Source organism: Electrona antarctica (assembly GCF_951216825.1).
Source record: "Electrona antarctica genome assembly, chromosome: 3".
In the NCBI taxonomy this organism is placed as follows: Eukaryota; Metazoa; Chordata; class Actinopteri; order Myctophiformes; family Myctophidae; genus Electrona; species Electrona antarctica.
The window spans coordinates 61914957-61936519 of NC_136808.1; the positions used below are offsets into that span (position 1 = coordinate 61914957).

The following is a 21563-nucleotide window of genomic DNA, read 5'->3' on the forward strand; positions in this document are numbered from 1 at the left end:
AAGAATATAGATATATATATATATATCTCTCTCTCTCTCTCTCTCTCTCTCTCTCTCTCTCTCTCTCTCTCTCTCTCTCTCTCTCTCTCTCTCTCTCTCTCTCTCTCTCTCTCTCTCTCTCTCTCTCTCTCTCTCTCTCTCTCTCTCTCTCTCTCTCTCTCTCTCTCTCTCTCTCTCTCTCTCTCTCTCTGCCCAAAACGCAGAAAGTGATAGAAAGTAGTTGCATTTAGTTTCTCCTCTCCTACCACAGACAGTAGATGGGTTTTTATAACAGGCCCGTTTTAATAGCAACCTAGTCATGATTGACTGCCCTCTAAGCCAATGGTATAGTCTGAAACTCCTGTAGCCAATCACGTACAGTAGTAGCGACCTAGTCATGATGCACCGCGGAAGTGAGCGCTCCCCGCAAAAGCGTCTCCTACTGATGCAATATTAGTGCACCGCGGCCACTCTAAGACACAGCTGTGATTCAACCACGAACAGAACGTCGGAAACGAACGCAAACAACGGCTGCGAGGTTGTGACACAGAAACATACATGTTACAATAATAATAATAATAATAAATAATATGGGGGGGAACGGAGACAGCGCTTGTTTCACCTGACAAATATGACTATGTCATCATTTCTTGTTTTTTTTAATATAATCTTTATTTCTTTTGTAACCATTCCTGTGTGCAGTGGCGCCAAGGTGAACTCTGATGTTATCGTGTGTGTCTCTGGGATGTGGGTTAACTGCCGAGGTCTAGTTTACAGTCTCTCCTAGCAGGGATGAGGTCACCAACACAATGAATCTTTTAGTCTTTGTCCTCTAGATTATCTGGATGACCTCTCTCTCTCAAGGACAATCTAATCGTTGTCTGTTCAGAAAGGAAAGGGAAAACCAACCATCCAGGGTTCATCTCTGCTTCCAGCAGAACTCCCGGTTGTCAGATACTGCAAAGCCTGCGGCAGCGTTGTTCCATTTTGCTGCTGTCAGGTGGAAACCTGGTATGTCCAGGTGGAAACCTGGTATGTCCAGGTGGAAACCTGGTATGTCCAGGTGGAAACCTGGTATGTCCTAGTATGTCCTAGTATGTCCTAGTATGTCAGGTGGAAACCTGGTATGTCCTAGTATGTCCTGGTATGTCCTGGTATGTCCTAGTATGTCCTAGCCTGGTTAATAAACCAGACCGAATCAGCCGTTGGCAAAAAAAAGTTGCCTACCAGCGGATTACGGTCTGGCGAGGCTCAGTAGCACGCCTCTTTCCTACAGCAGAGAACAGGTCGGACCAATCGGGACACGGTATGCAATATAGGCGGGCTTTGGTACAGTGACGTTCAATGCTTGAGACTTTTGACTGACAGTAGCTCTGACCAATTGCGTCAAAGAGAAAATGTTCCCCGGGAAATGAAATCCAAGTGGAGCCAGCCCAGACTGATATACCGCGACAGTGTTGTGTGATATTAGTCTGGCTTATTAGCCAGGCTAAGTATGTCCTAGTATGTCAGGTGGAAACCTGGTATGTCCAAAACGTGTTACTTTAAAGGACAGGGAACAAATAACCTCTGGTTCCAATTAATCAACATTTTTTGTTATTATTTAGTCACAAGCAGTTAGTGATTCAAATTAGCGATTCATTAATTAATTGCGTTCCTCGGCCGCGTGCACGGAAAACTGCCCAATGATAGAAATTAATTGTTAATTTTAATTGAAGGATTTCTTATTTGATGAATCGATTTTCGGTTAATTGTTAACATCCCTACAAGCAGTGGTTAATCCTTTTGGTTTGTCAAATATTTATGAACAGTAAACCACTTAACCACTTAAAACTGTTAATAGTTGTAGAAAATAGCAGATCGAACAAGCTGACACATTGTAGCGTTGTAGATCTGTTAATTTCACTACATTTGTGCGACACTTTTGCACAATGACGTACTGTAAGACATTAATTTACATAAAAAATAATAATACAAAATAAAACATGATCAATTATGGAGATACAAGGTTTCTGCCCAACAGCAACAGTTTTGCAGTAGATATGTGAGGTCCTGACGCAGCACAAGAGGGAAGGGCTACTCTGTGAGGTCGTGACGCAGCACAAGAGGGAAGGGCTACTCTGTGAGGTCGTGACGCAGCACAAGAGGGAAGGGCTACTCTGTGAGGTCCTGACGCAGCACAAGAGGGAAGGGCTACTCTGACGCAGCACAAGAGGGAAGGGCTACTCTGTAGATATGTGAGGTCCTGACGCAGCACAAGAGGGAAGGGCTACTCTGACGCAGCACAAGAGGGAAGGGCTACTCTGTAGATATGTGAGGTCCTGACGCAGCACAAGAGGGAAGGGCTACTCTGCCCAGAAATGCCAAGTTCATGATAAAGGGATCACGATAAGCAAAGAGATATTGCTCTCTGACACGAGAAGAGTAGCCTATGAGCCATGAAGTCAGACACACAGTGGGAAACAGGCAGTCAACCATGAAGTCAGACACACAGTGGGGAACAGGCAGTCAACCCAGAGCCATGAAGTCAGACACACAGTGGGGAAACAGGCAGTCAACCCAGAGCCATGAAGTCAGACACACAGTGGGGAAACAGGCAGTCAACCCAGAGCCATGAAGTCAGACACACAGTGGAGAAACAGGCAGTCAACCCAGAGCCATGAAGTCAGACACACAGTGGAGAAACAGGCAGTCAACCCAGAGCCATGAAGTCAGACACACAGTGGAGAAACAGGCAGTCAACCATGAAGTCAGACACACAGTGGAGAAACAGGCAGTCAACCCACTGCAGGAATAAATGGCTCAGATTTTATCACAATTTGTTGGTGCATTTTGGCAAAACCCCAAAATGGATGTATTGTATTATACCTTTCAACCCTATAGCTTCCCTGCTCTGGGGAGGGCATTCAGCTTCCCTGCTCTGGGGAGGGCATTCTATAGCTTCCCTGCTCTGGGAGGGCATTCAGCTTCCCTGCTCTGGGAGGGCATTCAGCTTCCCTGCTCTGGGGAGGGCATTCAGCTTCCCTGCTCTGGGAGGGCATTCAGCTTCCCTGCTCTGGGAGGGCATTCAGCTTCCCTGCTCTGGGAGGGCATTCAGCTTCCCTGCTCTGGGAGGGCATTCAGCTTCCCTGCTCTGGGAGGGCATTCAGCTTCCCTGCTCTGGGAGGGCATTCAGCTTCCCTGCTCTGGGAGGGCATTCAGCTTCCCTGCTCTGGGGAGGGCATTCAGCTTCCCTGCTCTGGGGAGGGCATTCAGCTTCCCTGCTCTGGGAGGGCATTCAGCTTCCCTGCTCTGGGAGGGCATTCAGCTTCCCTGCTCTGGGGAGGGCATTCAGCTTCCCTGCTCTGGGAGGGCATTCAGCTTCCCTGCTCTGGGAGGGCATTCAGCTTCCCTGCTCTGGGGAGGGCATTCAGCTTCCCTGCTCTGGGGAGGGCATTCAGCTTCCCTGCTCTGGGGAGGGCATTCAGCTTCCCTGCTCTGGGGAGGGCATTCAGCTTCCCTGCTCTGGGGAGGGCATTCAGCTTCCCTGCTCTGGGGAGGGCATTCAGCTTCCCTGCTCTGGGAGGGCATTCAGCTTCCCTGCTCTGGGGAGGGCATTCTATAGCTTCCCTGCTCTGGGGAGGGCATTCAGCTTCCCTGCTCTGGGAGGGCATTCAGCTTCCCTGCTCTGGGAGGGCATTCAGCTTCCCTGCTCTGGGGAGGGCATTCTATAGCTTCCCTGCTCTGGGAGGGCATTCAGCTTCCCTGCTCTGGGGAGGGCATTCTATAGCTTCCCTGCTCTGGGAGGGCATTCAGCTTCCCTGCTCTGGGAGGGCATTCAGCTTCCCTGCTCTGGGGAGGGCATTCAGCTTCCCTGCTCTGGGAGGGCATTCAGCTTCCCTGCTCTGGGAGGGCATTCAGCTTCCCTGCTCTGGGAGGGCATTCAGCTTGCAGATCTGCTATTTTCACTGAACGCTCTCCCCAGAAGCTGAATAAATGTAATATTAGCAGACATATAATTCAATCATTCATTCATTCAACCTTTATTTAAATTCTCGGAGAGACCATTGAGGGAACCCCTCATTTACAATGATGCCGAGATTACATTAAAAAAACAGTAATACAACAACAATATTAGTTACAACAAACCGTTAATACAATTATATATTCAGCAATCAGTTAAAACAGCAACATACAGGTGATGGACGGTTATTGAGTAAATTCCTAAAATGACCAATTGATGCCAGGGTATTAAGTTTAAAGGAGCATTCAGTGATTTGGGTGATTTGGAAAACCACCCAGTCCGCCCCGGTAACAAAATGTGCAGATGCACGCTCTACAGTGGGGGGAAGTGCAACAGGCCAACAGCATGTGCACCAAGGCCCGCCCCCACTCGATCATGATTGGAGGAAGGCCCCTCTCATCCTGATTGGATGAAGGCTTTGCCACCCGCCACCAAAACTGAAACTAGGGTTTTTTGACCCCAGGGGCTCACTGGGGACAGGGAGGAACTCCTTATATGGTCAGCACACTCTATAGTAGGGAGGATTATCCAGAAAAAAAGAAAAAATAAGTGATATTTGAATTAAGTCAAATCGCTGAATATACCTTTAAGTTCTTGTTGCAAGACATTCCAAGATTCAGGTGCACCGATGCTGAAAGCAGCCTTTCCAAGTTCAGAGTTGGCAAAAGGGACCAGAAGGCCTAGCCAATCACTGGAGCGAGTTACAATGCGACTAGGTTTCTGATGTAACATGGAAGAAATATATGATGGTAATTTCCCGACCAGGGCTTTATATATGAAGAGGTGCCAGTGATTATTGCGTCTTTCCGTCAGAGAAGACCAGCCCACATGTGTGTGTGTGTGTGTGTGTGTGTGTGTGTGTGTGTGTGTGTGTGTGTGTGTACTAACTGTAAACACAAATGTATGGTGACTTGTGGAATATCATTATATAGATTTTCGTGCTTAGTTTATGCATGTTTCATTCATGATAACTACTTTTTATGTATGTGATGTATTGCCATGCTTTTTGTTCTTGCTTAATGTAAGTCGCTCTCGATTAGGAGTGTCTGCTAAATGCCTAAATTGTAAATTGTAAATTGAATTTGCAGTACTGCATAATGTAACAACGAAATGAAACAGATGTTTTGACTCAATGCATTTTGTAATTCTGATGAAAGTTGTAATTCATTTGGTTGTTCTTTTTGCCTCCAGATCAAATTTCTCAAGATGGAGATGGAGAAAAAGACAAAGATAATCAAAGACTTACAGCAAGAGGTAAGATTGACACATTGTAGCAGCCTATAGGGCCTATAGGGCCACTACTTCTATTAGTACTATTCAGTTCAATAGTGCTGACAGGTTGTCTCAAGAGACTTTACATTTAGAGCTGTGACCGCCTGACGTTGTGTGGCTGGTAGAACATCATAGCAACATCAACAGATTCTTGCCACTGATGAATTATTCATGCTTTTATAAGGAGATGGTCTAACATGGATCAGTGTGTTTATCCTATACTCTGCTTGCTTCATTCTAATTTCATTGATTTTCTTGCTTGTTAGTTCATTTTAGCAATAACTGTTTCCTAAATCCAAGAAGACTGTTGGTCATTGATTCAGATTGAACATTATAAAATGTGTGATCCACCAAGGCAACCCAGTGAATGGATTGATTGATTGATTGATTGATTGATTGATTGATTGATTGATTGATTGATATTGAAAGGCATTTCATCATTTTATTTATTTTGTAACTGTAAATGTGCATTTCAACATGTTACAGTACAGTATATTGGAGTAGAAATCTGATACAGGCATATTTAGATGCCTGTATGCCTTTTCAGCAGTGTCTGAAGTAAGTGGTGCATCTCCGTGTGGGGGTCCCCGGGGGGGGGGGGGGGGGGGGAGAGGTCCAGAACGCACCCAGGGTGCCGGCCCGATTCCGGCGAGCCGCCCCGCGTCCGAAACAGTTGAGAAATGACAGAGTTACCGTGTGGGGGTCCCTCTACTGTACCCTCCACTGTACTGTACTGGCACACCTGAAATCACCACAGTTAATATGTGCGTGTGTGTTTGTGTGTGTGTTAGGTTGCGCACAGGTGGTGAAAAACAACCATGCTGTTTTCGTGCTCATACCCAGCCAGCCAGCCAGCCAGCCAGCCAGCCAGCCACACAAATACTCACTTAAGGAAGTGGGTTGCACCACTTAAAAATAGGCATGTCCTAATAGTCGGACATTGAGCAAAAATAGCCTATCTATAGTATCTACACGTTGTGAGATTGTAGATCGGCTATTTTCACCTAAAGATATTTGGTGTACAGTCAGCGAATACAAGGAGGGGAGGACCATAGTAATGTGGTCAAAGTAGGGTTTAATAAAAGGAGGGGAGGACCATAGTAATGTGGTCAAAGTAGGGTTTAATCCTGAAAATTACATTATTTCTCTACATTAAGTTGAAATTATTCCGCTGACTTGGACGCCATTTATACAAATTGTGTTTTTCATTATGACAACCCATATCTTTTAGTTAAAATCCCCAGAGGGACTTCTATTGATACCGAGAGAATCATTTCTGGCTGATTCCTTGCAGCCTGTGTGATTAGAAAGAATAGTTGTGGGTTTTTCTAATGAGCAAACAGGCCAAAGAACAACTGCTGGTTAACTGCTACTGATGTCTTACAGTAGGTGGAGGCCAGATGCCTTGGAGCAACGCACTAATTCATTCAAATAAGAGCAGATTCAATGTGATGGTTGAAAGCCATGCATGCAAGGATGCACAATAGGGACACAGAACTGTGGAGCATTTATTTGAATAAATACTGTTTGTATTTCAGTATTTCAATTATCCTTAAATGCGCAGAATCTCAGCGTGTGTGATTGTGTGTGTGTCTTCGCATAGTGATGTGCCGAGTGGGGACTCAGTCGGTCGGATCAGCGGTTGTCCCAAAAATATTGATAAATTCCCATTTATATGGACTCGGAGTGCCTGATATGTCCCTGAAAACATGTCATGTTGATGACCTGCAAAGAAGGGAATCAAACAGACAGATGGGTACAACGGGTACTCTGAAAATGGGTTTTGCGGTCTATTATAATTAACTATAATTATTATATATATATTTTTTAGGGGCGCTAGCCCCATCTATACCTAGCTATTAGTTACCGTCCACAAACTTTGTCTTAAACTTTAAATTCCCATTGACAATGAATGGTGAATTTTACGTCATAGTGTCTGAGCAAATAGCATAGTGTCTATTTTACGCCATGATGATGTAAGAGCGCCCCTCACTTCACATGGGTGTGATTTTTAAATTATATTTTGACATGTGCTTTGGCAATGTAAATGTATGTTTAATCTTGCCAATGAAGCTCCTCTAAACTGACCCCTACCGATAGCATTCGGCTTTTATGTACATTACTTTCAGCAATACATTCATACACCGACGGAAACCATGCAGGGCACAAACGTATACTCATCGGGAGTAATTAGGGGTTCAGTAGCCTCGCGTAGCCAGACAACAAGTCCACAATCTCCGAATGCTATATTTAGTCTGGAACTATAGCCCCCATGAGCTGAGTAAGGAAGCTGCCATTTCCATTCACGAAAATATATTTAAAAATATCTTTACAAAAAAGGCTTCAAAATCCATGTCTCTGTATCAGTGGTGCTCAACCTTGTTCATGTCAAGGACCCCCAGAATTATCTCTATTGGGCCACGGACCCCCATCTCAAAATATGTAGTTCCAGGAACACCCCAGAAGCAAATATTTTAGTAAAAAATGTTCGCTCTGAAATATATATTCAATGATTTGCGCCACATTATAATGATTTTTCAAAAATAGCAGACCTACAAGCTCGTAGCGCGCCACTCGGTGGCGCGCTATGAGTTTGTAGATCTGCTATTTTGCAATAGCTAAATTATAACATAATGTTTAAAACACCAAAAGGGGTTCCCGCCCAGAATGGGTTAAGGACCACTGGTGGTCCCCGGACCACTGGTTGAGAACCACTGCTGTAGTCTAATCAATGTGTTTTAGCATTCTTCATGCAAAACACAAGCCCAGCGAGAGTCCCAGGGAGTTCAAGGAAACATGAGTGGCATGGTTAATTCTGTTCATCTCAGCTAGGGCAATCTGGTGCAAACTGTGAGTTATCGATTTACTGCTACATGGTTAATTCTGTTCATCTCAATAAGGACTCTCCGCTTTGGTGCAAACTGTAAGTTATTGGTTCACGTGTACAAGCTTCATTCTGCAGGGAATACTCAGAGGCAAAGACACTTCACAAATCAATGCAATGCATTCTGCAGAGGGAGGTTACGGTTGGTACATGCTGTACAGAAGATCGGTTTAACCAACTGAATGAACCCTATAGCTTCCCTATTCTGGGCTTAAAAGTGAATATTCATGGTACGCATTCAACAAAACTCACAGTTCTGCTGTGAATTTGGTTGTGAGCTTATAGATCTGCTGTTTTTTTTTATAGCAAAGATATGCAATTCAGAGCATTGGTACTCCATGTGGGGTCCGGGGACCCCCAGGGGCCCTTGGGGGAGGGGTTCCGCTCTAGCGGCCAGACTCATAGCGAGGGTTCACTGATGTTTATGAGCATTTGTCGTAGACATGCGCTGAGCAAGTTCAGTCAGGGAACCTCAGTGCAGTTGCTGCCGGCCGTAATTGGGCCGCCTCAGCATCACGCTCTCATTCACATGATTCACTCAGCCAATCACACACTCACTCCATCTTCATACCGGCTACTTTAACCGGAGGTTTGCGTTCCTCCTCTGCTTCCCTGCTTGCTTGCTGCTGCTGTATCAGCGCACTGCTGTATACAAACCTGCTGCTCACCCACCTCCAACCCAGCTACCACCTGTCGTTTTGGATCTACTGTTTAGGTACGGGGGATTCGGAGTCCCTATGGACGGGACTGATGCGCTTGATCTGAGTACCTAAAAAGCAGATCCAATACATCGCCAAACCATAATAAATATATTGCTCATCTTATATTCAATAAATATATATTACATCCATTCTTGAGTTGTCCTGACTGAACCTCATTATGCTAGGAGGAAACATCAGTGAACCTTTACTATGAGACTGACCGCGCTAGGAGGAAACATCAGTGAACCTTACTATGAGACTGACCGCGCCAGGAGGAAACATCAGTGAACCTTACTATGAGTCTGACCGCGCCAGGAGGAAACATCAGTGAACCTTACTATGAGACTGACCGCGCCAGGAGGAAACATCAGTGAACCTTACTATGAGACTGACCGCGCCAGGAGGAAACATCAGTGAACCTTACTATGAGACTGACCGCGCCAGGAGGAAACATCAGTGAACCTTACTATGAGTCTGACCGCGCCAGGAGGAAACATCAGTGAACCTTACTATGAGTCTGACCGCGCCAGGAGGAAACATCAGTGAACCTTACTATGAGACTGACCGCGCCAGGAGGAAACATCAGTGAACCTTACTATGAGACTGACCGCGCCAGGAGGAAACATCAGTGAACCTTACTATGAGTCTGACCGCGCCAGGAGGAAACATCAGTGAACCTTACTATGAGTCTGACCGCGCCAGGAGGAAACATCAGTGAACCTTACTATGAGTCTGACCGCGCCAGGAGGAAACATCAGTGAACCTTACTATGAGACTGACCGCGCCAGGAGGAAACATCAGTGAACCTTACTATGAGTCTGACCGCGCCAGGCTAAGAGGAAACATCAGTGAACCTTACTATGAGACTGACCGCGCCAGGAGGAAACATCAGTGAACCTTACTATGAGTCTGACCGCGCCAGGCTAGGAGGAAACATCAGTGAACCTTTACTATGAGGAAACATCAGTGAACCTTACTATGAGACTGACCGCGCCAGGAGGAAACATCAGTGAACCTTACCATGAGACTGACCGCGCCAGGAGGAAACATCAGTGAACCTTACTATGAGTCTGACCGCGCCAGGAGGAAACATCAGTGAACCTTACTATGAGACTGACCGCGCCAGGAGGAAACATCAGTGAACCTTACTATGAGGAAACATCAGTGAACCTTACTATGAGACTGACCGCGCCAGGAGGAAACATCAGTGAACCTTACTATGAGGAAACATCAGTGAACCTTACTATGAGGAAACATCAGTGAACCTTACTATGAGGAAACATCAGTGAACCTTACTATGAGGAAACATCAGTGAACCTTACTATGAGGAAACATCAGTGAACCTTTACTATGAGGAAACATCAGTGAACCTTACTATGAGACTGACCGCGCCAGGAGGAAACATCAGTGAACCTTACCATGAGACTGACCGCGCCAGGAGGAAACATCAGTGAACCTTACTATGAGTCTGACCGCGCCAGGAGGAAACATCAGTGAACCTTACTATGAGACTGACCGCGCCAGGAGGAAACATCAGTGAACCTTACTATGAGGAAACATCAGTGAACCTTACTATGAGGAAACATCAGTGAACCTTACTATGAGGAAACATCAGTGAACCTTACTATGAGGAAACATCAGTGAACCTTACTATGAGGAAACATCAGTGAACCTTTACTATGAGGAAACATCAGTGAACCTTACTATGAGGAAACATCAGTGAACCTTACTATGAGGAAACATCAGTGAACCTTACTATGAGGAAACATCAGTGAACCTTACTATGAGGAAACATCAGTGAACCTTACTATGAGGAAACATCAGTGAACCTTACTATGAGGAAACATCAGTGAACCTTACTATGAGGAAACATCAGTGAACCTTACTATGAGGAAACATCAGTGAACCTTACTATGAGGAAACATCAGTGAACCTTACTATGAGTCTGACCGCGCCAAGCTAGTTCCGCACAGCTACTTTTGGGGGTCCTTTGACGTTTAAAGATTTGAGAACTACGGATTTAGAGGGAAATATTATGGGGGCTATGATAGATCCCTGTTAGGGGGGCTATGATAGATCCCTGTTAGGGGGGGCTATGATAGATCCCTGTTAGGGGGGCTATGATAGATCCCTATTAGGGGGGCTATGATAGATCCCTGTTAGGGGGGCTATGATAGATCCCTGTTAGGGGGCTATGATAGATCCCTGTTAGGGGGGGGGCTATGATAGATCCCTATTAGGGGGGCTATGATAGATCCCTGTTAGGGGGCTATGATAGATCCCTGTTAGGGGGGCTATGATAGATCCCTGTTAGGGGGGCTATGATAGATCCCTATTAGGGGGGCTATGATAGATCCCTGTTAGGGGGGCTATGATAGATCCCTGTTAGGGGGGGCTATGATAGATCCCTGTTAGGGGGGCTATGATAGATCCCTGTTAGGGGGCTATGATAGATCCCTGGGGGATTAGGGGGGCTATGATAGATCCCTGTTAGGGGGGGCTATGATAGATCCCTGTTAGGGGGGCTATGATAGATCCCTGTTAGGGGGGCTATGATAGATCCCTGTTAGGGGGGGCTATGATAGATCCCTGTTAGGGGGGCTATGATAGATCCCTGTTAGGGGGGCTATGATAGATCCCTGTTAGGGGGGGCTATGCTAGATCCCTGTTAGGGGGGCTATGATAGATCCCTGTTAGGGGGGGGCTATGATAGATCCCTGTTAGGGGGCTATGATAGATCCCTGTTAGGGGGGCTATGATAGATCCCTGTTAGGGGGGCTATGATAGATCCCTGTTAGGGGGGCTATGATAGATCCCTGTTAGGGGGGCTATGATAGATCCCTGTTAGGGGGGCTATGATAGATCCCTGTTAGGGGGGCTATGATAGATCCCTGGGGGATGCCAGTCCATCTGCATGTCCATCCATGAGGTGTCTACCTATTTTAATGTCTATATTGATAATTATATCATCATTCTAATCATTCTAATCATTAATGGGCTGATTGCTATGAAACATGATGAGTGCATTCATGGATGAACCCTCAGGCCAAAATTATACAAGATATCTCGTAATCCGTCTCCACTGATGTTGAAATGAAATGAAATGAAATCTATATTTACCCAGGGTATCTGGGCTAAGCTCAAGAACTTGTTTCCAGCCAGGCCCTGCTCATAGAACACATTTCATCGTAGTGGTTGATGCCTTGTTCAAGGGCATTTCAGCGGTGGTAATTTTAACGTGTCGGGCGGCTGGTTCGAACTGGGAACCTTCCGGTATCAAGACCGCTCCGCTATCCGTTCGGCCACCGCTGCCACGGGTTCCCCATGGCCTTTCCTTCAGTCTCTACTGATGTTGGGTTCCCCATGGCCTTTCCTTCAGGGCCGTCTCTACTGATGTTGGGTTCCCCATGGCCTTTCCTTCAGGGTCTCTACTGATGTTGGGTTCCCCATGGCCTTTCCTTCAGGGTCTCTACTGATGTTGGGTTCCCCATGGCCTTTCCTTCAGGGTCTCTACTGATGTTGGGTTCCCCATGGCCTTTCCTTCAGGGTTAGGGTTAGGGTTAGCGTCTCTACTGATGTTGGGTTCCCCATGGCCTTTCCTTCAGGGTTAGGGTTAGGGTTAGCGTCTCTACTGATGTTGGGTTCCCCATGGCCTTTCCTTCAGGGTCTCTACTGATGTTGGGTTCCCCATGGCCTTTCCTTCAGGACCTCTACTGATGTTGGGTTCCCCATGGCCTTTCCTTCAGGGTCTCTACTGATGTTGGGTTCCCCATGGCCTTTCCTTCAGGGTCTCTACTGATGTTGGGTTCCCCGTGGCCTTTCCTTCAGGGTCTCTACTGATGTTGGGTTCCCCATGGCCTTTCCTTCAGGGTCTCTACTGATGTTGGGTTCCCCATGGCCTTTCCTTCACTCTACTGATGTTGGGTTCCCCGTGGCCTTTCCTTCACTCTACTGATGTTGGGTTCCCCGTGGCCTTTCCTTCAGGGCCATCTCTACTGATGTTGGGTTCCCCATGGCCTTTCCTTCACTCTACTGATGTTGGGTTCCCCATGGCCTTTCCTTCAGGGTCTCTACTGATGTTGGGTTCCCCATGGCCTTTCCTTCACTCTACTGATGTTGGGTTCCCCATGGCCTTTCCTTCAGGGCCATCTCTACTGATGTTGGGTTCCCCATGGGCTTTCCTTCACTCTACTGATGTTGGGTTCCCCATGGCCTTTCCTTCACTCTACTGATGTTGGGTTCCCCATGGGCTTTCCTTCACTCTACTGATGTTGGGTTCCCCATGGCCTTTCCTTCACTCTACTGATGTTGGGTTCCCCGTGGCCTTTCCTTCAGGGCCTCTACTGATGTTGGGTTCCCCATGGCCTTTCCTTCACTCTACTGATGTTGGGTTCCCCATGGCCTTTCCTTCAGGGCCTCTACTGATGTTGGGTTCCCCATGGCCTTTCCTTCACTCTACTGATGTTGGGTTCCCCATGGCCTTTCCTTCAGGGCCTCTACTGATGTTGGGTTCCCCATGGCCTTTCCTTCACTCTACTGATGTTGGGTTCCCCATGGCCTTTCCTTCAGGGCCTCTACTGATGTTGGGTTCCCCATGGCCTTTCCTTCAGGGTCTCTACTGATGTTGGGTTCCCCATGGCCTTTCCTTCAGGGTCTCTACTGATGTTGGGTTCCCCATGGCCTTTCCTTCAGGGTTAGGGTTAGGGTTAGGGTCTCTACTGATGTTGGGTTCCCCATGGCCTTTCCTTCAGGGCCGTCTCTACTGATGTTGGGTTCCCCATGGCCTTTCCTTCAGGGTCTCTACTGATGTTGGGTTCCCCGTGGCCTTTCCTTCAGGGTCTCTACTGATGTTGGGTTCCCCATGGCCTTTCCTTCCTGATGTTGGGTTCCCCATGGCCTTTCCTTCCTGATGTTGGGTTCCCCATGGCCTTTCCTTCCTGATGTTGGGTTCCCCATGGCCTTTCCTTCCTGATGTTGGGTTCCCCATGGCCTTTCCTTCCTGATGTTGGGTTCCCCATGGCCTTTCCTTCCTGATGTTGGGTTCCCCATGGCCTTTCCTTCAGGGCCACAATTAGGCCAACATTTACATTTATTTTCTGTTTTAACAGCAAGGCATTTTTATAGCACATTTTAATTACACAGCAATTCAAAGAAGACAATAAGATTAAAGTGCAGAAGAATTTATTAGCATATAAACTCAATAAAATACATCTGCTAACATAACCTTTCCCCCTAGCTTTTACTGAAAATAACAGAGTAGCCTACTGTAGTAAGAGTTTTCTGTTTGTTCCAGATATGTTGTGGTGCTGTACTGAACACTGCTTCTCCACGTTTAGTTGTGGGTGGATGGTTCATGTTGTAGCAAAAGATCAGAAATGTATTTTATCACAAAACTATGAAATGCTTTATAGATCAACAGCATCATTGGTATTTTTAAATAAATACTGGGCTCACTTCCTTCCCAGACTAATAATAATAATCTTTATTGTCCCGAAGGATATTTGTCTTCACAATCTGTTCAACACCCACATCAAAAACAACACAGAGCACATAACACCAAGGCAATACAAAAACAATTCCCATAATGCTTTGGTGCACTGCTCCCTCCTTGTGGATAGGGGGAGGGCTGTCTTACTGAGACAACATGTAGTTCAGGAAGTGAGTATTTGAAATACTGGAATATCTAAAATCACCCACATAAAAACCCCAGGAAAGTGTTTCTTATCTCCCAAACATCATTAAAATAAGATCTGGTTGCAAAAGGGGTGAATTGAGCACTGAGTTTTAATCGTTCCTTGGCCCTAAAATAGTTACTTCTGTTTCGTCTTTGTTTAATTGAAGACAGTTTTGGCTCATCCAATCATTGATTTGTTCAGCGCATTTGCAGTACTTGCCTTGAACATCAGTCCCCTGGTGATACGTAATGTTTACGTAAATGTGTGTGTCATCATCTGCATAATTATGGTACTGGAACATGTTTAGTTGTTTTCCATAATCTGAGCCAGTGGAAGCGTGTAGATGCAGAACAGAAGAGATCCCAGCATGGAGCCTTGCAGAACTCTGCATGTCATTTCTGTTCACTCATAATATGAGTGAACAGAAATGACATGCAGAGTTCTGCAATTCTGTGTCTATTTAGGTAATTAGACATTACACATATTTGTCTAATTACCTAAATAGACCCAAAATGAAGTTGCTGTCCTTTAAACCTGAAAAAGCTATGTTTCTATGTCAGTCGTTCTTCGATTTTTCAAAAATAGCAGACCTACAAGCTCGTAGGCTCGCTATGAGCTTGTAGATCTGCTATTTTTCAATAGCTAAAGCATAACATAATGCTAACACCAAAAGGGGTTCCCGCCCAAAATGGGTTAAGGTGGTTCCAGGTGGTCCCCTTAATGATGGAGAGAACGCAATGGACCCTTAAAGATCATTAACTCTTGAGAGCGTAAAATGAAACCAAATGGACCCTTAAAGATCATTAACTCTTGAGAGCGTAAAATGAAACCAAATGGACCCTTAAAGATCATTAACTCTTGAGAGCGTAAAATGAAACCAAATGGACCCTTGCGGGTCCATTTGGTTTCATTTTACGCTCTCAAGAGTTACATTATTGTTAAGCATCTGCATTACATAATTTACAAGAACACAATTCGAGAATGTAGAGGAATTGTTATTGTTGATCAACGTTTGCCTGTTATCTCCTATGGTACAGACATGAATACAGCATGGAACTGTAGGCAAAATCACATCCAACAGAATATTCTCTAGTTTTGGGTCTGAGAGGCTAAATGTCAATAAATGGTGGTCCGTGGCTCAAATGCGGAAAACAAATAGCGGGCCTTGATATTGAAAACCACTGGGCTAGAGAAGGTGCATGCAGGGCAGCTACTATGGTGGCTCTGGCTCAGGAGGGAGGGAGGGAGGGAGGGAGGGAGGGCAGCTACTATGGATGTTAAGGCACATGGGGCGCCGTGGCAGTGGCTCTGGCTCAGGAGGGAGGGAGGGAGGGAGGGAGGGAGGGAGGGCGGCAGTGGCTCTGGCTCAGGAGGGAGGGAGGGAGGGAGGGAGGGAGGGCAGGCTACTATGCATGTTAAGGCTCATGGGGCGCCGCGGCAGTGGCTCTGGCTCAGGAGGGAGGGAGGGAGGGAGGGCGGCAGTGGCTCTGGCTCAGGAGGGAGGGAGGGAGGGAGGGAGGGAGGGCAGGCTACTATGCATGTTAAGGCACATGGGGTGCCGCGGCAGTGGCTCTGGAGGGAGGGAGGGAGGGAGGGAGGGCGGCTACTATGCATGTTAAGGCACATGGGGTGCCGCGGCAGTGGCTCTGGCTCAGGAGGGAGGGAGGGAGGGAGGGCGGCAGTGGCTCTGGCTCAGGAGGGAGGGAGGGAGGGAGGGAGGGAGGGCAGGCTACTATGCATGTTAAGGCACATGGGGTGCCGCGGCAGTGGCTCTGGAGGGAGGGAGGGAGGGAGGGAGGGAGGGCGGCTACTATGCATGTTAAGGCACATGGGGTGCCGCGGCAGTGGCTCTGGCTCAGGAGGGAGGGAGGGAGGGAGGGAGGGCGGCTACTATGCATGTTAAGGCTCATGGGGCGCCGCGGCAGTGGCTCTGGCTCAGGAGGGAGGGAGGGAGGGCGGCTACTATGCATGTTAAGGCACATGGGGCGCCGCGGCAGTGGCTCTGGCTCAGGAGGGAGGGAGGGAGGGCGGCTACTATGCATGTTAAGGCACATGGGGTGCCACGGCAGTGGCTCTGGCTCAGGAGGGAGGGAGGGAGGGAGGGAGGGAGGGAGGGCGGCTACTATGCATGTTAAGGCACATGGGGTGCCGCGGCAGTGGCTCTGGAGGGAGGGAGGGAGGGAGGGAGGGCGGCTACTATGCATGTTAAGGCACATGGGGCGCCGCAACAGTGGCTCTGGCTCAGGAGGGAGGGAGGGAGGGCGGCTACTATGCATGTTAAGGCACATGGGGTGCCGCGGCAGTGGCTCTGGCTCAGGAGGGAGGGAGGGAGGGCGGCTACTATGCATGTTAAGGCACATGGGGTGCCACGGCAGTGGCTCTGGCTCAGGAGGGAGGGAGGGAGGGAGGGTGGCAGTGGCTCTGGCTCAGGAGGGAGGGCGGCAGTGGCTCTGGCTCAGGAGGGAGGGAGGGAGGGCGGCTACTATGCATGTTAAGGCACATGGGGTGCCGCGGCAGTGGCTCTGGCTCAGGAGGGAGGGAGGGAGGGCGGCTACTATGCATGTTAAGGCACATGGGGTGCCACGGCAGTGGCTCTGGCTCAGGAGGGAGGGCGGCTACTATGCATGTTAAGGCACATGGGGCGCCGCTGCAGTGGCTCTGGCTCAGGAGGGAGGGAGGGCGGCTACTATGCATGTTAAGGCACATGGGGTGCCGCGGCAGTGGCTCTGGCTCAGGAGGGAGGGAGGCTACTATGCATGTTAAGGCACATGGGGTGCCACGGCAGTGGCTCTGGCTCAGGAGGGAGGGCGGCTACTATGCATGTTAAGGCACATGGGGTGCCACGGCAGTGGCTCTGGCTCAGGAGGGAGGGAGGGCGGCTGCTTGGGAAACGGAAGGCTCCCAGTTTGATCCCGTGTCCTTGAGCAAGTCACTGAAGGCGACTGAACCCCTAATTACTCCCGATGAGTATACGTTTGTGCCCTGCATGGTTTCCGTCGGTGTATGAATGTATTGCTGAAAGTAATGCACATAAAAGCGCCATGGATAAAGACGCTAAATAAATGCACTTTACCATTTAAGGTAGACCTTGACGTGTTGACCGGTTAGGAACCTCTCTAACCTTTGACCAATCAGAGCGCCAATATTCAAATCATTTTAGTACTGTGCCATTTTCTCAGTCGAATCTAGTTGAATCCAGCACTGAGATCACCATACTAATACTTTAATTCTGCCACTGTTTGTGTTTAAGAGGATGTAATAATAGCAGTCTCATGTGGTGTGGTCAAAATCCTGACTGGAAGACACCAAAGCAGTTGTTTAGTGCTAAGGATTTGTGTTTTGATTGATTGATTGATTGATTGATTTAATATGTTATTAACAGTTTGCAAAAAATGCACGATGGTACAGATTTATACAAAAGAATGCTAAAAGAATAACCTAAATAAGCCCTCAGGGCTTGTTTCCATCGTTAAGGTCCTGTGTTCAGCTGTTTCAATGATTTCACTTAAAAACAAAATATTTGACATGCACTTGGGTATAATATGACATGAACTTAGGCACCTTTTACAGTATAATTATGGTACTTTATTATATACAATGGTGTCCTTTAGTCGAAGTGAATATACGATGGAGCACGAAGCCATTATTTTGCGTTGTTGTTGAGAGTTTTCGGTGATCAACGCTGTTGTGTCATGGGGTGTACTGTAAATATGGCTTTACTGTGCTGGCTGGATGACAAGCCAGGTGGCATTCGCACGCACGCACGCACGCACGCACGCACGCACAGAAATATGTAGGTCCATTTCTCCCCTATTTCATTTCACTGCGGGGGTCCTTAATTGACACGAAAATGTTTGAGGACCACAGCCGTAGCATTGACATTTTTTGAGTCCTGACTCCTGACTCTCTGCTGTCAGGGTCAGTCTTATAGGTGCATTTCTCCCCCATCATGTGACTGCCATACTGTATAGCATTGACATATTTGAGTCTTGGGTCCAATCAGTCTTTTCAGATTCAAGGGTCTTTTGTAGTGACATACAGTACATAGGGCTGGTCTGGGATCTGTTGCAACCATGCTGACATTTAAGTGTCGACTCCATCCAGGGAATCATGGGAGACATTCCTCTGCATCTACAATGAATGTAACATGATGTCAGAGGAGATTCCACTGTAGCAACAGAAGCAAAGGTCAAGCGTATTTTTGGTATTAATCCTGTAGACACCACTCTGGTGCAGTTTTACTGCATTCTCGGAAACACCCTGATGTTAGGCTGTTCTGACAATATAATGACATGATGGAGATTAACATTGACCCACGCTTAATTACTTTTTTTTAATGCGGCTGATATTATATAGTATCTGGGACAGTATGTCAGTTTAGTCATGTTATATAGGGAAATGCTTCTACTGTGAAACAAATCATTTCAACTGTTGGATAGAATGATGAAAGTAGTGATGACAAATGTGCAATATTTCAGAAGCCAGTTGTACTTGTTGTTGTTTACACCCTGCAGTCTCTCAACGTCGTTGTTTTACAAACTGTTTTCATGTTGCATCTAAGCTTACATTGTACAGTAGTGTGCTGGTGCAGTGAGGTGTTACAGCGGCTGTGGCTCAGGAGGTAGAGCAGGTCGTCCAATGATCCATGGGTCGGCGGTTCGAATCCCGGCTCCTCCTGGCTACATGTCGAAGTGTCCTTGGGCAAGACACTGAACCCCAAATTGCTCCCGATGTGCTGGTTGGTGCCTTGCATGGCTTCCGCTGCAATCGGTGTATGAATGTGTGTGTGAATGGGTGAATGTAATGCACAATCTATGTAAAGCGCCTTGGATAAAGGCGCTATATAAATGCACCATTTACCATTTACAGTATAACTGCAATTAGGGATGTCCCGATACACTTCCTTCGTTCCCGATCCGATCCCGATACCACAATTTCTGTGTTGGCCGATACCGATACCGAATACCGATACCAGTGTTGTGATCTGCTGTATGTAGCTATATATCTCGTGTTGTGTTTATAGCAGACTCCTCACTCAAATGTGCACTTGCAGTTCTGGCAACTCGAAAGCAATCTCCACATGCCCCAACATTTTATTTTCCTGCCATAGTGTCAACCCCTTACCCCGGTGTTGGATCGGTGGTTAGACTGGCATATTCGCCGATACCAATATGACCCGATATGACAAATAAGGGCCGATACCGATACTTTTCCGATACAGTATCGGGACATCTCTAACTGCAATCCACAGTAAAGTCGTAAAGTCGTTATTAGTGATTGCATGGCTTTCATGGCTTATTATGTGTATCTTGAGTCAGAATGATTTACAGATAGACTTGTACCCTGCTGGGACTAATCAGCTTCTCGCTCAGCTCTTTAGTGGGAATTGGTTTCTTGTTATTACCAGCCGTGACGGCATTCACCTTCTGAGTCTCCGTGTGACAGATCTGAGTCTCCGTGTGACAGATCTGAGTCTCCGTGTGACAGATCTGAGTCTCCGTGTGACAGATCTGAGTCTCCGTGTGACAGATCTTTGCAGAAAATGTACAAGCATGTAGTTGAGATCACAGCTGAGTCTTACCGCTTAAACCCCATTGATTACCATACCAAGATTGCCTTTTTTCACCTTAGAAATATTGCACGAATGAGAGCCTATTTGTCATTGGACGATGCAAAAACGCTAATCCACGCATTTGTTTTTTCTTGGCTTGATTACTGCAATGCACTTTTTTCTGGACTGCCTAAGAAAACAACTGACAGATTACAACTTGTCAAAAATGCAGCAGCCAGAGTTTTAACTAAAACTAAGATGAGAGAACATATTACTCCAGTTTTAGCTTCACTGCACTGGCAGTGAAGCTGTTTTTAGGATTGATTTTAAAGTTATTTTACTTGTTTATAAAGCTCTCAATGGTCTCGCACCTTCCTACCTACATGACTGACTGCCTAAATATGTCCCAAACCGCCCCCTAAGGTCTTCCACTGCTGGCCTGCTCGCTTTGCCTAAAAAAATGGCAACTAAAAAATACGGGGAAGCAGCTTTTTGCTTCTACGGCGTGGAACAAACTCCCACTGTACCTTCGACAGGCAGCATCTGTAGACATTTTTAAAGCACAGCTCAAGACCCACTTCTACACTCTTTCTTTTAATTGATCTTTTAATTTTTTGTTATTCATGTCCTCACTGTATTGCATTACTGCTCTTGTTTATGCCTTGCTTTTCTTTTCTTTCTTTCTCCATTGCTCTGTAAAGCACTTTGAGCTGCATTTCATGTCATGAAAGGTGCTATACAAATAAAGTTGTATTATTATTATTATTATTGAGCGGAGTCCCTCAGGGCTATAATCCTGAGAGAGGCCCACAGCCCTCCTATGAGACACAGACTGGTTTATGAACTGCCCACAGCCCATGAGACACAGACTGGTTTCTGAACTGCCCACAGCCCTCCTATGAGACACAGACTGGTTTATGAACTGCCCACAGCCCTCCTATGAGACACAGACTGGTTTCTGAACTGCCCACAGCCCTCCTATGAGACACAGACTGGTTTATGAACTGCCCACAGCCCATGAGACACAGACTGGTTTCTGAACTGCCCACAGCCCTCCTATGAGACACAGACTGGTTTATGAACTGCCCACAGCCCTCCTATATAATAATAATAATAAACTTTATTTATATAGCACCTTTTAAGTGCTTAACAATATACAAACAACAGTGTTACATAGCAATCAAACAGCAATAAAATGACATTATGAAGGGAATTAAAAGCAAACATTGGTTATCGGTTTAAAAAGGCTTTCCTATAAAAGTTGGTCTTTAATTTAGTTTTAAAAATAGCCAAGGAGCTAATAGACCTCAGGTCAGATGGCAGGCTGTTCCAGAGCCTGGGAGCCCTGCTTGAAAAGGCCCTATCCCCCTTTGTCACCATTTTAGTTCTCGGCACCTCTAGTAGGGCTAAGGTAGAGGACCTTAATTGGCGGACAGGCTGGTGGGGTTTAATAAGATCCGCTAGGTATTGCGGTGCCAGGCCATTCTGAGCTTTAAAA

General features: G+C 46.8%; 1 protein-coding gene across 2 annotated transcripts in view; it reads left to right on the forward strand.

The window, feature by feature from the left end:
* LOC306919899 (leucine zipper protein 2-like) overlaps positions 1-21563 on the forward strand; it is a 323380-nt gene that overhangs the window by 210358 nt on the left and 91459 nt on the right. For both annotated transcript variants that reach the window (XM_079496451.1, XM_079496452.1), the window contains exon 6: positions 5174-5236. In XM_079496451.1, coding sequence (XP_079352577.1) covers positions 5174-5236 — 63 coding nt within the window. The remainder of the gene's footprint in view (positions 1-5173; positions 5237-21563) is intronic.